Here is a 14,777-nt window from a genome sequence, read left to right on the forward strand (position 1 = left end):
GCCCCGATCAGACCAGAGCCCCAGTGTGCTCAGAGCTGTGCAGGCAGTGGATCCCTGCCCAGAATACCTTACACACTAAGGAGACAAGCATCAGGCAGAGACAGGGGAGAGAAGAAGTCTATCAGATAGATAGAAGTGTTCCACACACCTACTGTTTTCCCTGTGCTTTGCATTGCATAAAGTTATATCCACTTCCTCCCAGCTGCCCCTCTGCCACATCATCACAGGCTGGGTTATTTCTTGTAGGCCTCGCCGCGGAAGCAAGGTAGTTTGTAATGTTGTGCTGAAAACCTCTCTTCTGGGAGCTAGATACCTGTCGCACCCAGAGAGCTGAACTAAGGCCAGCAAGGACAAAAGAAACTAGAGACCTTTAATGGAGATTCCAGCAGTGGGGCCCAGCAAGTGGGATAGATCGAGATCTAAAGAGAGTTACAGTGAACTGATAACCAGGATTTGTGGATTCTCTAAGGGCTTGAGTCAAAGCCCACCTCAGCCAATGGAAAGACTCTCATTGACTTCAGGGGGCTTTGGAACAGACCCCAGAGGGACAGCATGTGTAGTAAGGGGGAGGGAATGTTTTCAGGAAGTACCATGTCAGCCTATGAAAAATTCCCCAGGGGGCAAGGAGGATGGGAATATCGGAGTTGCATTGGCAGTCAGTGGGAAACTCCTCACATCCCCATGCTCCCATACGTCCCCACAGGAACCCATCCCATTTCAGTCATTTTCTCGTCAAGTTCAGCATGTGCTGTGCTCTTTCAAAGGAGTCGGGGCTTATTTTAAAACTGTCACTTTATATAAATCATCTGTGATTAACATCCAGGTGAGGAGACAGACTATAAATATAGAGTCTACACGGATGGACGCCAAATATCCCAGTCCTGCTTTTATAGCACATTGTCCATGGTCAAGCCAAAGAGTGTTACAAACAAACTGAGTGAGAAAATAAAATTCTGACAAGCTTGTTACACTAATAATTCCATTGCACCCAAATGACGTTCCTTCACCAAGACCCGGCAGCACGAGAGGTTTGAAAATGTATTTTCGCTAGGCATACACCCCCATCAGGTCCATTTTTTTCTATTGTATTTTAACTTTTGGTGCACGGAAAAATAGGGGTTTTTTTAGCAGGTCTGTCCCTTAAAAATGGTATTTGCATAAGTTGTTTCTACTGCCCTATGGTGTTCCCCAGAGGAAACAGAACAAAGATTTGTCTTGTGGCTTCTTGCAATAGGTGATTTCTCTACATACACAGCCTAATTGTGCCCAGCCCTGCAGGGGTGCATGCAAGGGGATGAAGAAAGTACAGGGAGCCTCCTCACACTTTTGTGCCCAACCCCTGTGCAAAGGCACAGTGGCAATGATTGTGCTGTCCTAAGTGCTACCATCTCATTGCTAGTTCCTAAAACAGCGCATGCCATAGCTACCCCCATCCCAGCAGAGAGGGAAGAGAACAGCTGTGGCAATCGAAAGGGAAGGGAATTGAAGGGCTATAAAAGGAGCTTTGGGACCATGATTTCATCTCAGCCTCTGGTGGAGGACCAGTCCTGGTGCGGGAAAACCCATGTTCAGATGCCGAGAGACTAATAAAGGAGTTGCCAAACCAAACAAACATTCCAGGCTGACCCCACTGGCTTCATATTTCTCTTGATTATTTCACAAAGGAAAAAAAAATCTGTTTTTCAAGTGACAAAGTATAAGCAATGGTCTGTTAGAGCTGGAAATGGGTGTCCACAGACTGGCTGTTCAGTCCAATTGCCAGGCAGAGAGAAGGTTCCCAAGGAGAGTCACAGCACTATGAGCTCTGGCTGCAAGCACCTGGTACTGCTTAAAAAACCAACTAAGCCAGAGTCTCTTTGAAAATGAGCATTCAAGCTCGAAGAGCAGCCCTGTGACTATAAATGTCGCCAGCGAATACTTGTGGAAATGGATTTATGGAGGCTAGCAGCTGCCAGCTCTCTCTCTCTATTCCTCAGCATCTCCTCCAGAAAGAGCTTCCAAACTGGGAACGCAGCTGCTAGGGAAAGGCCTAGAAGCAAGTTCCATGCCAGATCGATTGGCAAAACACTCCCTGGATTACACAGCCCAGTCAAGAGCACCAGACCCCAGCACTCATGTCCCCAGCGATCCTTTCACAGGCCCGCCATCTGGAAGACCACATGGGTGTTTTAAATGGAGGAATTTCAGTGTAGCCATTAGGGAAAGGTGACCATCCAACTCCACTCACCTTGGCCAGCTGGCTCCAGCTCACCTCTCTGCAGCTCTTTTAAATTGTGTAGTGACAGTGCAAGAGGAAGCCACCCCGCTGCAGGAGATCAGAGCTCACACTCACGTGGGGCGTGTGGGTGTGAAGGATTCCGTTCACACTAAGGGAATGAAACCCACAAGTATTCTCCCTTTCCCCCCAAGTGACTGACCCAAGATGGCTACTGCTTGTTGTGACTCTGTGCAGAGGAGCCAGGTACAAAGCCGGATTCTTCATCGGTGGAGACCCCACAGCCTCCTGCAGGTACATTGCACTATGACCCTGATGTAAAGCAACGTTCAAGAAACAGACTGGATCTGGGTTCCCACTGCCATCTCCCGGTAGCCATCTGGACAGCTTCATCCATTGCTCTACTTGCATTAGCAGCAAGCAGTGCAGCAGGCAGGCGGAGCTGTAGAACTAAGATACCTGTCACAGATGCTGAGTGGACAGTGTGAAGTGCTGGGGCTCTAGAGTTTTATGCGCAAGCAGCTTGGGCCTGGCTGGGTTTCTGAGCCCCCTGGTGCCACACTGAGCTAAAACTGAAACTTGACCCTTGTTCTCCAGCCCCACTCCTCATACTCCCGCTGCGACTGGGGGGGGGGGGGGGGATGTTCAGGAGAAGCTGTGCCCACACTCCCCAGCACAGCAGTGGTTGGAGCAAGAAGTCATTTCCCAGCTTGCAAACAAAAGGCCACTTCATTTGACATGGGGCTTGTTTTCCTAGGGAAATGCCATTGCAGTGGCGGTGCGGTCCAGCTCATGGGGCAGCAGACTGGCTTTGAGCAGATCTCGATTCCAAACCTGCCTCTGCCACTGAGTGAACTTGGGCAAGGCACTGCCCCTCTCTGAGCCTGTTTCTCATCCCTCCCATCATCTGTCTTGTCTAGTCCCATGGAGCAGACAAAGTCTGTTACCCTGGGTTTGTACAGTGCCTTTAACCATGAAGCCCTGAACTTGGCTGGCACACCTGGGCATTAAACAGTAGTAAGTGAGGAGCTGCCAGCAGGGATCTTGCTGGAAAAGGGACAGCATTTGACAAACAGTGGCACAGTTTTGAATCTCCTTTCCTTCTAGCTGTAAAAAAGCTATTGCAATCGATAGAAAAGGGAGCTTTAGGGACAAGTTTCCAGCCAGTCTTTAATAAGGCACCAACAGCATTTGCAGGAGCAGTTATCTGCAAGCATAAAATCCTGGATGGGAACAGGGAATAAAAGTGTTACCCATAATCCTGTGAGTTCCCCGTGCATGGAACTCCTATAGACACCAATGGGAGTTCTCATGAGACAAACTTCAGCCACGTCACTACAGGAGGAAGTGCCATCTTTTGGAGCCGGGGCTTCTGGGTATGGAAGCAACTGCACAAAGGTTCCATGATAGCATGACCAGACAGCAAATGTGAAAAATTGGAATGGGGGTGGGGGGTAATAGGCGCCTATATAAGAAGAAGCCCCGAGTATCGGGACTGTCCCTGTAAAATCGGGACAGCTGGTCACCCTGTTCCACGAGTTACAGCCCCGCCAGCCACTGGAATAGGAGAAGCTGGGGGTACTTGTCAAAGGGCCAGTGTCTTGGGAGGACCTGTAGGCAGGGTACATTTGGATTTCAACCATCACTTTAGTCACTAGGATCCCTTAAGCAAGATTGGCCCTAGGTGAATTGTTGGCCTAAACACAGCACCTCTGTCCCTTCCAACCCTGTCCCAGCCAGAACCCTTCCTTTATACCTCTGACCTTCACTCTCCATCCAGTTTTCTTTTTGGTCCCCCTGTAATCAGTTTTCCAGGCTTTGGGACCCAGCTGGGCCTTTCGTTCTAGTGGGCTTCGGCCCCCCCACCTCTGCCAGGATCAAATAGGCCCAGCCCTGCCCCAGAATCCTTTGCACTGGCTGCAGTGAGCATCTTCATATTGGGGACTTCTGCAACATCCCCCATACTAGGCGATTCCCTTCTGCTCTTCCAGCCAGATTCCACTGATCTCCTGCTGAGACCTCGCTAAGAGGGACATTTGGGACTCCTGTGCTAACATGGTGCTATTTCAGATGTGGCCTCCTAGCTAAGCTCAGCCCTCCAGGGACCACTGCAACCTAGGCAGCCCTCAGGCCGGGTGTAAGCTACAGCAGGGTTCAAGCTGGCTCCAGGCAGTCCCAGGTCAGACTAGATCTAATGGTTCTTTTTGGCCTCAAAAATCTCTGACTCTATAACTGCCTGTCTCTCCTATGCCTAAAGTTGGTGCTGCCCTCAAGCATTTTCCCTATTGCCCCATAATTCCCTCACCAGTCTGGGCTGAATTCACACAGTTAATCTCAGCAGGACTCCAAAGCTCACCACATACGATACAGACAGGGCTGCAGAGCAAGTGTGGCTCAAATGCCGAAAGCCTCCGAAGGGAGACAAGAGAGCTGTGCAGTAATGAGTCTGGGAGACACCTGTTTAAAGAGAGAAACCCTCCCACTGACTTCCTCCTGAATGGGGGAAACCGCTTAAATCATGTCAAGCTGCAATTAAGAATGTCATTTTAAGGACAAGCACACATTATTCGTAAATATCCATGTGCAATAAAAGATAATGGCTTAGGAAAGTGAGAGAAAGCCATTAATTACCAGAACTGTAATTCAACCTCAGGGCACTCTCACTTTCTGCTCACTGGTGTCGGACCCTTGACTTGATGTGCGGATCCATCATACAACAGGTAATTCACCTCTAATTCTATAGTGCAGAATATGTAGGGTACGGAAGCCTCTCTCTGTGTTTGTTAGCAGCTAGCTTTCCCTTCTAGCAGTGCTTGTTATTTGATGGAAGGTGGGAGAGGTTCTCTCTGATAGCCCCAGGAGGCAAGCATGGGAGAGGCAGCCTTTCTATTGGAGGAGAACGACTCAGGGAAACAGGTGTATTAATGCCACTTACTTGGACTTGTCAGGTCACCGAGTCGCCGAAGTCTCCCACTGGAGGTCCTGGTGATTCCTAGAGCAAGAAAAATCAGTGATAAGGTGCAAGGCTAACTAATATGAACCTGGCATGTGGTTCGGTGTGCATGCTGTGATTCCTGATCTGCCAAAAAAGCAGGAGTACTTGTGGCACCTTAGAGATTAACACATTTATTTAATTCCACCTGTTCTTTTTGCGGATACAGACTAACATGGGTGCTACTCTGAAACCTGATCTGCCAAGCCACCCTTCTTCTGCTGGTGTCTGCTTTGTACAGAAACATTATCTATGAAATCTCAAGAATGGGTATTTTGAATGGAGAAATACCTCACTAGTAACCTTCAGCTGCCCCTGCAGTATACACTGGCTAATAGTGGTTGTTATTAGTATTCTGCAGTGTCAGAAACTGCAAGCATGTTTAAAGGTCATGAAATTGGAGAAGAAAGTCCTGAAGTAATTGAGTAGGACAGACACACAAACCCCTTTCAACCTAGGACTTTTTTTTACTACAGATATTCATGCCTGGCAATGTTTTCTCCAACAGGAAAACACAGACATTCCCCTGGATCTTGCAGAGAAGTGAGTTTTCCTAAGACAAGCAAACACAACAATATTAGACCCAAATCAATGTCTAGGCTGGTGCATGCATACGGTGTGTGCATGCATGGTACAGGGACTTAGAAGGGGTGAAATGTGCCTCCCATATCCTGGAACTGCCCAGAGCCAGCTTGGCCTACGGTGCAGGTTAGATCAGTCCAGGAGGCTGCAGTGGTCTGTGCGCAGCACTGCAGAACACACTGCCTGACCACAGCATGCTCCTGCCACGTCCATGGAGACACTCCGTCGGGACCCTAGTGAATGGTACCCACTGCTAGTTCCGTGCCTGTCAGAGAGGATCCCTCCACCAGCAAAGTCAATGCAAAAGGACCAGATAGAGCTAATTTATCACATAGCATCTGTATTAGTGTGGCTAAACTGGCTGAAATATTAGACACATCCCTGTGTTCTGGACTGATGGTCAACCAGAAGAGACACACCTGAATTTGGCTTGGTTTGAAAGGCCTTTTTTAATGAGTTAGTTTTTCCATATCAGTTTATGTGAACCACCCAGCTGCTACCCAGACAGTGGCAGGGAGATAGTTACAGAGGAAGTTTACCCCATCCTGGAACATATTTTTCTTTAGAAGGTGACCAAATCTCTCCTTTATTCCATTCCACATACCCAGATCCAGAAAGAGAGTACTAATCCTCCATATATCTGGGTGTTGGGCACTGTCAGCAAGGCAGTGCTGTCTACTGGTTAGAGCAATGGACTGCAAGGAGGGATTCCTGGGTTTGGTCTCCAGTTCTGCTACCTACTCCTTGACAAGTCACTTACCCTCCTTGTGCCACAAATTGCCCATGTGAGGATAGCCACAACCACACATCTTCCACTTGTGCTGTGGGTGTTAAATTTTCCTTATTAACCAGGTCTGATTTAAAACAAACAAATGAATTGGCCATATCCAGGAATCACAGATTTAAGGCTGCCCCACTCTAACTGACTCCGCAGTGCCTTGATGCTACAAGCAGTGGCAATTACATCATGGATTCAGTGGATCAGCTGATCTGGCTCCCATGGAAATTCCAAGAGATTCCAAACAGAATCCTTCAGTCTCTCTTGGTTTCTACTGGAGACTGGGGGGCATGGATCAACGTTCACTTCGCACTCCCCAACAGTAACTGGCCCAAGCCGGGGAGCTAATGATCCAGTCAGTGGTCCAAATTCGGTGACGAATCCTGGTCATGTGCCACCTGAGGCATGTTGCACATACGCTAAGAAGAAGACTGGAGGACCAATGTCTCTAAGATCCAGTAGTCCCAGCAACAAATAGCCAAGTAGATGCACTACTCTTTCCAAACCCTAGTTGGCCACTAGGGCATTTTGAACAGGAATTTCCACTAAGGTCCCCACTGTACTTGCAACCTACAGGACACAAGCAGGTTTGGAACTCTCCACTTTTTGTTCAATGCAGAGTTCATTTATAAGAGATAGCTCACTAGTAAGTGTGTTTTCCTCCCACCCTGCAGCAACCAGTCAGAAAACCAGGGTGTGCCTAGGTCCCAGAGCCCCGAAACAGTGGGTTAAGTATTGTTGCTCCAGCCTCTCAGCTGGAACAGCTTGTGCCTTATTTAAAAAAAAAAAAAAAAAAAGAGGGAGGTGGGAAGGCAGCAAACCGCATGCTAACTGCCCTGGGACAGGGGTTTCTGGCTGGCAACTTCACTTGGAAAAAACGCCTCATGCTCAGAGCCGTGCGGGTGTGTGTCTCCACTTTCCTTTCGTAATATAAGAAAGTCTCGGTGACTGCAAAGCCACGTGGCTAAACCCCTGGGCCAGTTCCACGATGACGCACCCTGCTCCTCATCCCCGGAGGAGGAAGAGGGAGAGCCCTCGGGGCAAGAATCACCCTGTGAAAGGGGGACAGTAAAAAGTCCAGATTTCAAAAGGAAAAAATTGAGACTGATGTTTCCCTCCTAGTGGCGAACACTGCTCTATTGTGCATGTGCGAATGCAGATGGAAGAAAGCCTGTCCCTTCAACAGCTGTATCTGTATCAGTGGGGGTCTGATAAAACTTCCAGCAGATCAGTTTGTAAACAACTTCCATTATCAGACAGCACAAGGCAGGAGTCTAGTGGACAGGACTTTGGCGTGGAACTCAACAGACCTGGGTTCTATTCCCATTTCTGCGACTGACCTTCGGTGTGACCTTGGGCACCTCTCTGTTTCCTTGTCTATTGACGTAAGCAGGATCTGAATGAATGGTCCCCTGACAGCTAGCTGGGAGGGGGAGAGACTTTGGGTGTGTTTATGTAAATATAGTTGCTCCTGCTCAGCAGATAGAGCGGTGTCAAAGTGATCAACTTTGGCTGGTGTTGGGTTACAAATCACCTTAGTACTGAATGCCAGGGTAGTGAAATATGGTTACCAATGTTGTAATTACTGTAGGAATACAGGGAAGCAAGACTGTACTTAATCTTTCCCAAATGAGGGGGTCACCCTCAGTTGAAAGACCTTGTTAACCTGTTCCTCCCCATTGTTCAAAGAAAGAGCTAAATAGGCTTCATTTGGAGCCTCTTTTGTTATTTTAAATGCTCTATCACTGAGAGCTGAAATCACTTGAGATGGGGCAGTGACTCTGCCCAGCCTGCAAAGAGCTGAAAATCACTAAGAGACTGATGTGCAGAGGTCATGGCAGAGAGACAGATGGCAGAAGAAAGTGACTGACAGTCAGCTGGCGAATGAGTGGCTGGCAGAGTCGGAGAGGCAGAGCGAGCGGCCAGCAGGGCGGCTGGCAGAGAGGCGCAGCGAGTGGCAGGCAAGTGCCTGAGCAACGGAACAAGTAAGGTGCTTCCTTACCTCCACCCAGGGTGGGAGGCGAACTCTGAAGATGCACCTCTGAACTCTGGTCTGCACTGACCAAGGACAGCAACTGTGCGTGGGGTGCAGAGAAGGATGGGCACATTACAGGGACTTTTGGGTTGCTGGACTTAAGAACCTGAGGGGAAAAGGACACTGCCCAACTTACTTGGGCGTGGGTCTTTTGCTCATGGTGTATGTTTATGAACCCTGTTTCTGGTGTTTTCCCAAATTAACGCCCAGTTACTTCCCTCCTTTTATTAAAAGTTTCTTTTCTACACTCAGACTCCGTGCTTGCGAGTGCGGAAGTATTGCCCCGCAGAGGCTCCTGGGGTGGTGTGTCATTTTCCCAGGTTACTGGGTGGGGGCTTGAGCCGGTTCTGTGTTGTACTGATGGAAAAGAACCCCTAGATATTGAACCCAGCCCTGGTTGCTGCTGCCTCTGCCTGGAAGAAGGGTTACATTTTGCTTGTAAGCTCTCAGGGGCTAGTTTTGCTTCTTACCAGGTGTTTTCACGGTGCCTAGCACAGTGGAATCCCCAACCTCTCCTGGGACCTCTAGGTGCTAATGTAACACAAACAGCATTGCAATCTCTTGTGTTTGGGGTTGTTTTTGCCACCACCTCCACCACTTTCAGAAACATTCCCCTGAGATTTTCTTCACTTGGTCTTGGCCCAAAAGGGGATTTTTTTTTCAGGAAGTTGGACTGGATATTTTGGAGATTGTGTGTGGCAAAGGTGAAAATATTTTCTTTGTTAAACAAGAATTTTAACAGCACTTCTTTAGCTAGGCTATGGCAAGAGTGGCTGAAACCTAGCAAAGAGGGGCTCCTCCTTGAGCCGTTGCTGTGTTTGGGCAGGGGGAGAGAATGATTTAGCTTCCACAGAAGCTACAAGCATTTGAAAACTGCATCTATAGGAGAAACTGCCCCCCTTTGGGTGACCTGCAGATATGCAGTCATGCAGAGCTAGTTAAATCCATCCTTTTGGGGTCAAAGGCCATATTCACTCTGCTGGCAAACAGATGCAAAGCAAGGAACTTCCAAGCTTGGACAAGATTGGACACAGGAAATAGATTTTATTTCTCTTAGCCCTGGTAACAAGGTAAAAACAAAATGTAAAACATTCGCAATGTCCAGTGTGGCAGAGCCCTCTGCATTTGGCGTTTCTTATTCTTGAACTTGCAATATAGCTATGTATCTATTTACTTACACACACACACGCACAGTTTTGCACTTACATGGCACCTGTGATAGAGAGACCTCCCAGCACTTTGCTAGTATGATTTAACTCTCACATTTCTGAGAAGCCAGTAAGGATTATTATCCCCTTTTAGTAGCTGGGTAACCCAAGCTGCAGAGAGCTAAAGTGACTGGCCCAAGTTCACGCAGTAAGTCAGTGGCAGAGACAGGATTAGAGCCAGAGTATCCTGACAGCTATTTGGCTGCTCTAACCACTAAGTGACACCATGTGAAGGCTACCTCAAGTACAATAATACCAAGCTTTTATAAAGCAGTTTTCATCAGTAGCTCTCAAAGTGCTTTACAAAGTATTATTACTCCATTTTATAGACAGGGAAACTAAGGCACAGCGGAGTGAAGTAACTTGCCCAAGGTCACCGAGAAAATCAGAGGCAGAGCTGGAAATAGATCCTACATCTCCTGATTCCCAGTCCAGTGTGCTATCCTCTAGACTTCTCCACAGAGACACAAACTGCCCAGACTGACCATGGGAGGGCAGTTAAGCAATGTGGAAAGACTCCAGTCCCACAGGACAGGAGAGAGAATCTGTCATAGATGCAAATGCAATCAGTAAGAAAATGTATTCACTCCCCAGATCATTGCAAAGACTGCAGCGCAGGCGGGGTGGACAGTGTATCAGCATGTTAGACAGCATTCTGGGGTTACCTCTATTCATAGCATGGAGGCCTTTGCAGCTCTGGTTCTGGGCTATGGGACTAGGAATCAAAAATCAAAGGCTTCTATCCTACACATACTGTCTATAAGTTTTCCCTCTAATAGCAGCAGGAGCATCCCCAGGCCAGGCTATAGTGTACTGGAATAAGAAACAAAATTAAATACATCTTATCTGGTTGAAATTAGGGCAGTTTCCCCACAGTCCCTCAGTGTAATTTTGAAATGGAACAGTCCGTCAGGTAAAGTAGGACAGTCTAAGAGCAGTGCATTCCACCACATGGACATGTCCCTGTTATGCACGGGGGGATCGCGTTAGGGACGCTTACCTCTGTCCTCTGATCTCTGGCTGAACAGTATCTGGTATCAGTTTGTAATCAAGGCAGAATCACTCCCAGACCAGCAGCCTAGGCCCATAGGGAACACAGTGAACACAGGGGCATCCCCAAAGCATGCTGGGCCTGACTGAGATCCCTTCTATAGCTGTGCAAGGCAGCAGCAATTCCAATGGGGTTGCATCAGTTTGAGCAAGATCAGAATCAGGTCCAGTCACTCTGGCAGTCTCACAACTCCATCTGCCCACCCCCAGACAATACAGGGCCCAATTCCCTACTGCCTCGCACCTCTTGTGCCACCAACGCAAAGTGTGTGTAAAATGCTCCCAAATCCCATTTTGCACTAGTATAAATGATACCAGGGCCAGGGTGGGGGGGGGGTAGGGCAATGGGAAATCAGGTCCAGTGTATCTAGAGGAATCACTGCTGGTGGAAAATGACTGTCTCAGCTGGTTACTACCGGTGCAAAACCTGACCCTAATAATGGAACTGATAGCTACTTTCACGTCCAATATCCCCAAAATACGATACTACCAAAATAATCCTGGTTTGTTTTGTACAAAGTGCCTAAGGCAAAGAATTGTCTCCCTGACCCTTTTATGAACATGTAACAATACCAAGAATGGGTCCTTTCCGTGGGCGTAGTTTTGGGGGTAGGGGAGCAGGGGAGGGCATTGCCCCCTTCCAAATTGCAAGCCTTGGGCAAGCACGGAATTTGCCCCCTCATGCACAGCCCCATTGGCCTGACTGGAGCTGCCTCCCCAGTTACAGAAGTCAAACTACGCCTATGCTTTAGGCTCATTCTCAAATTGTGTCGCTGATCCCGATAGCTATACACATCCCATACATAAGGCATATGTATGGGACATATTCTTAGATATTCTTCTACATATTCTTAGATCCAACTCTTCAGATTTATGGGCTATGTCTGAACAACAACAAGGTGTTACAACCAGCAGCACATGCTCACTACACCCGTTACAGAAGTAAATATAATGGTGACCACTGGTCCTGTCTAAAATGACTAGGCCAAATGCACCAATGGTGTAAGCAGGAATCATCCCACTGGTCAGTCATGTGGCTCCTGCTTATCTGAGCAGTGAATCTGGCCCCTTGTTTCTATAAGTTGTATTACTGGCAGACTACCAGTCTCTGGGATCATCCAGGAGATCTTCTCTAGGGCTACTCAGATAATTGAATGTATGTTTCTGCCCCCAGTATTAGCCCTTTCTTGTCTCTGTTTAAGACCGGGACCTTTTCCCAAGGCTATTCAGGCCATCCCAGCTACCCTCCCATACCCAGAGGATAAGAAAAGAGCTTCTCCAAGCCATCTCCTGCCCTCCATTGATCAGGAGTGAGGAATGATGGGAGGGGCTCTTGGCCATGAGGGGGACACTTCTGAGATGTATATAGGACTTGGCTGGAATGCTGCTCTGTGACACTGGTATTTCCCAGTGTGATGCTCAGTTTTCTAGACCATCCGTTCTTCAGGGCAGGTTCTGCATCACTCTCTGTATTTGAAAAGAGCCCAGCACATTGTGGCTGTGATTATCAACTAAATAGTAACTATCAACCTTCCAGTGCTGCACTGTCATGACCCCCCACCCTGTCTCCTGGAGAGGATGTGAGGGTGACAGCAAGGCAGAGCCTTACTGCCTTCAGGAGTACAATTAGATGATTATGAAATACTCAGTTTCCCTCCTTTTTTTGTTTAGATTTGTGTGTGCATTTCAGTGCATCTGAAAGCTGCCAGCTAGGCCATCCTGAAGAGTGGAATCTATGCAGTTTATCCACTGCACAGGTGCAATGCAGCCAGGCGCAACACAAGTGTCCTTCACCCCAGCCCTAAACCCTGCCTTCATGAACAACCCCTGGAAACGCTAGTTAAGCTGTTGAGGGTTGGGACCAAAGCTCATAATACAAAAAGGGAAATTCTGCAGCAGGGCTGATCCACAGTGCATAGGCAGGTCCTCAGTGACTTCTTTACCTTTCTCTCTGGTATCTGGATGCTGGACGTCTGCCCAAGGTGCGACGTTCAAATGCTGGCTCGGGACATAACTGAAAATGGGTTGGATGAGTCCCATTCCCGTTTGCCCACATCACATTCAGTAGAACTTCAGAGTTAGGAACACCTCGGGAATGGAGGTTGTTCGTAACTCTGAACAAAACATTCTGGTTGTTCTTTTAAAAGTTCACAACTGAACATTGACTTAATACAGCTTTGAAACTTTACTATGCAGAAGAAAAAAGCTGCTTTCCCTTTATTATTTTAGTAGTTTTTTTCCGTTTAACCCAGAACTGTATGCACTTTTTTCTTTTTGTTTCCTGCCCCGATTGTGTACTTCTAGTTCCAAATGAGCTGTGTGGTTGACCGGTCAGTACGTAACGCTGGTGTTTATACCTCTGAGGTTCTCCGGTAGCTCAACAGCCCTGACCGGGTCCACTCAACAGAGCACTAGAAGTGGAATAGCAGAGGGTGCTGGGGGTGAGGACCTGAGCTGCATTGGAACAGCTTGGAAGCAGCAAAGTTGATGAAGGCTAGGAGTGGCACTTATTTGCAGAACATGCAGGTAATGGGGGCAGAAATCTATGCCTGACTCCAGCCAGTGCAATTAGTACTTCTCCTTCATTCGCTCTAAATCCATTCTCACCGTCGAACCCAAAAAGGAATATGTGAAACTGAGCTGCGCTGAGCTCCTGCCCTAATCAGAAACACGCACTGAGGAACCCGATACTTTCCCCAAGTTCTGTGTAACGGAGACACTCTCCAAATAAGCTGAGCACAGCTGGACAGAAGCACAGCCCATGTGTATGGTTTCTTTTGCTTTTCATCCTGGATCAGATGTCTCTGGCAGCAGCAGCAGCAACAGCATGCTGCAAACAGACCTCTCACTGGAAGCAAGGCAGGGCTGCATCTGCAGTTCCCTAGTTGACACTGATAATGGATTCAGACATGGATCAATGCCCATTTCTGATGCAGCTACTTGCCAGTGTGCTCATGGGACTGTGGCACATGTCTAGGTGCACTGCTGCCTATAACCACTGTATGGCCTAAGCACCAGAATTGTCAGTGCTCAGCAAGCTTGTGCAGATCAGGGGTCAGATTCTAAGCTGGTGTAAATTGGCCAAGCTTTGTTGACTTCAGTGGAGCTATGGTGATTTACAGCAGCTCAGAATCTGGCCAGCAGCTGGAGCACAGTCATCCCTCCAGAAAGCTGTTGGGGAATTGGAATGAATAAACTGCCTACACGTCTCGTACTGGGCACATGGCATGATACTAGCTACCACGTGTGTTGCTTGGAAGGTCATCATCCTGCCACTGAGCAGTGGCCAAAAGGTAGAACTGTGTAAATGGTGGTTATGGATGGAGGAGAGCCCCAGCTGCAAAACAGAGACTTGAATTTTCCCAAGCTTAGAGCAGGAAAAGGAATTGAGATTGAGAGTTTTAAACTGAGTTCCTCTCCAGTTATGATCAGAGAGTGATTAACGAATCCATAGATTTTAAGGTCTGAAAGGACCATCAATACCATTTGTCTGACCTGAGTTAACTCAGCCATAGAACATCACTCAGTCATTCCTGCATCATGCCCACTCACTTGCAGTTGAAGTAGTTCATGTCTTTTAGAAAGACGTCCAGTCTTGATTTAAAGATTTCCAGTGATGGAGAATCCACCATATCCCATGGTAAGGTGTTCAAGGGTTAAAATGGCCTCCAGTTATTGCTGAGACCATTTCAGCACAGAATACACACAGCGAGGAGGAGGGCTGGATGAATCATACAAAACGGGAGTCACAAATATTTCCACAGATGGGAGTGGCTGGATCTGTTTGTTGCTGTTAGTGGGAATATTATTCATTATTCATGAGTGCCTGGACATCTGCCATCTATTCAGAAAGATGCTGGTGAGTATGAAGGCATCAAAAATGTTAGCACAAGCGATTATTTGTACTGTAAAGGGTG

The 14,777-nt window shown here is 47.8% G+C and overlaps 1 protein-coding gene across 1 annotated transcript in view; it reads right to left on the reverse strand.

The window, feature by feature from the left end:
- The window catches only part of SEPTIN9 (septin 9), a 260,392-nt gene that overhangs the window by 217,060 nt on the left and 28,555 nt on the right, over positions 1 to 14,777 (reverse strand). Inside the window, exon 2 of the mRNA XM_073312122.2 lies at positions 5,151 to 5,207. Coding sequence (XP_073168223.1) covers positions 5,151 to 5,207 — 57 coding nt within the window. The remainder of the gene's footprint in view (positions 1 to 5,150; positions 5,208 to 14,777) is intronic.

This window comes from Lepidochelys kempii, chromosome 14 (assembly GCF_965140285.1).
Source record: "Lepidochelys kempii isolate rLepKem1 chromosome 14, rLepKem1.hap1, whole genome shotgun sequence".
Classification (NCBI taxonomy): Eukaryota; Metazoa; Chordata; order Testudines; family Cheloniidae; genus Lepidochelys; species Lepidochelys kempii.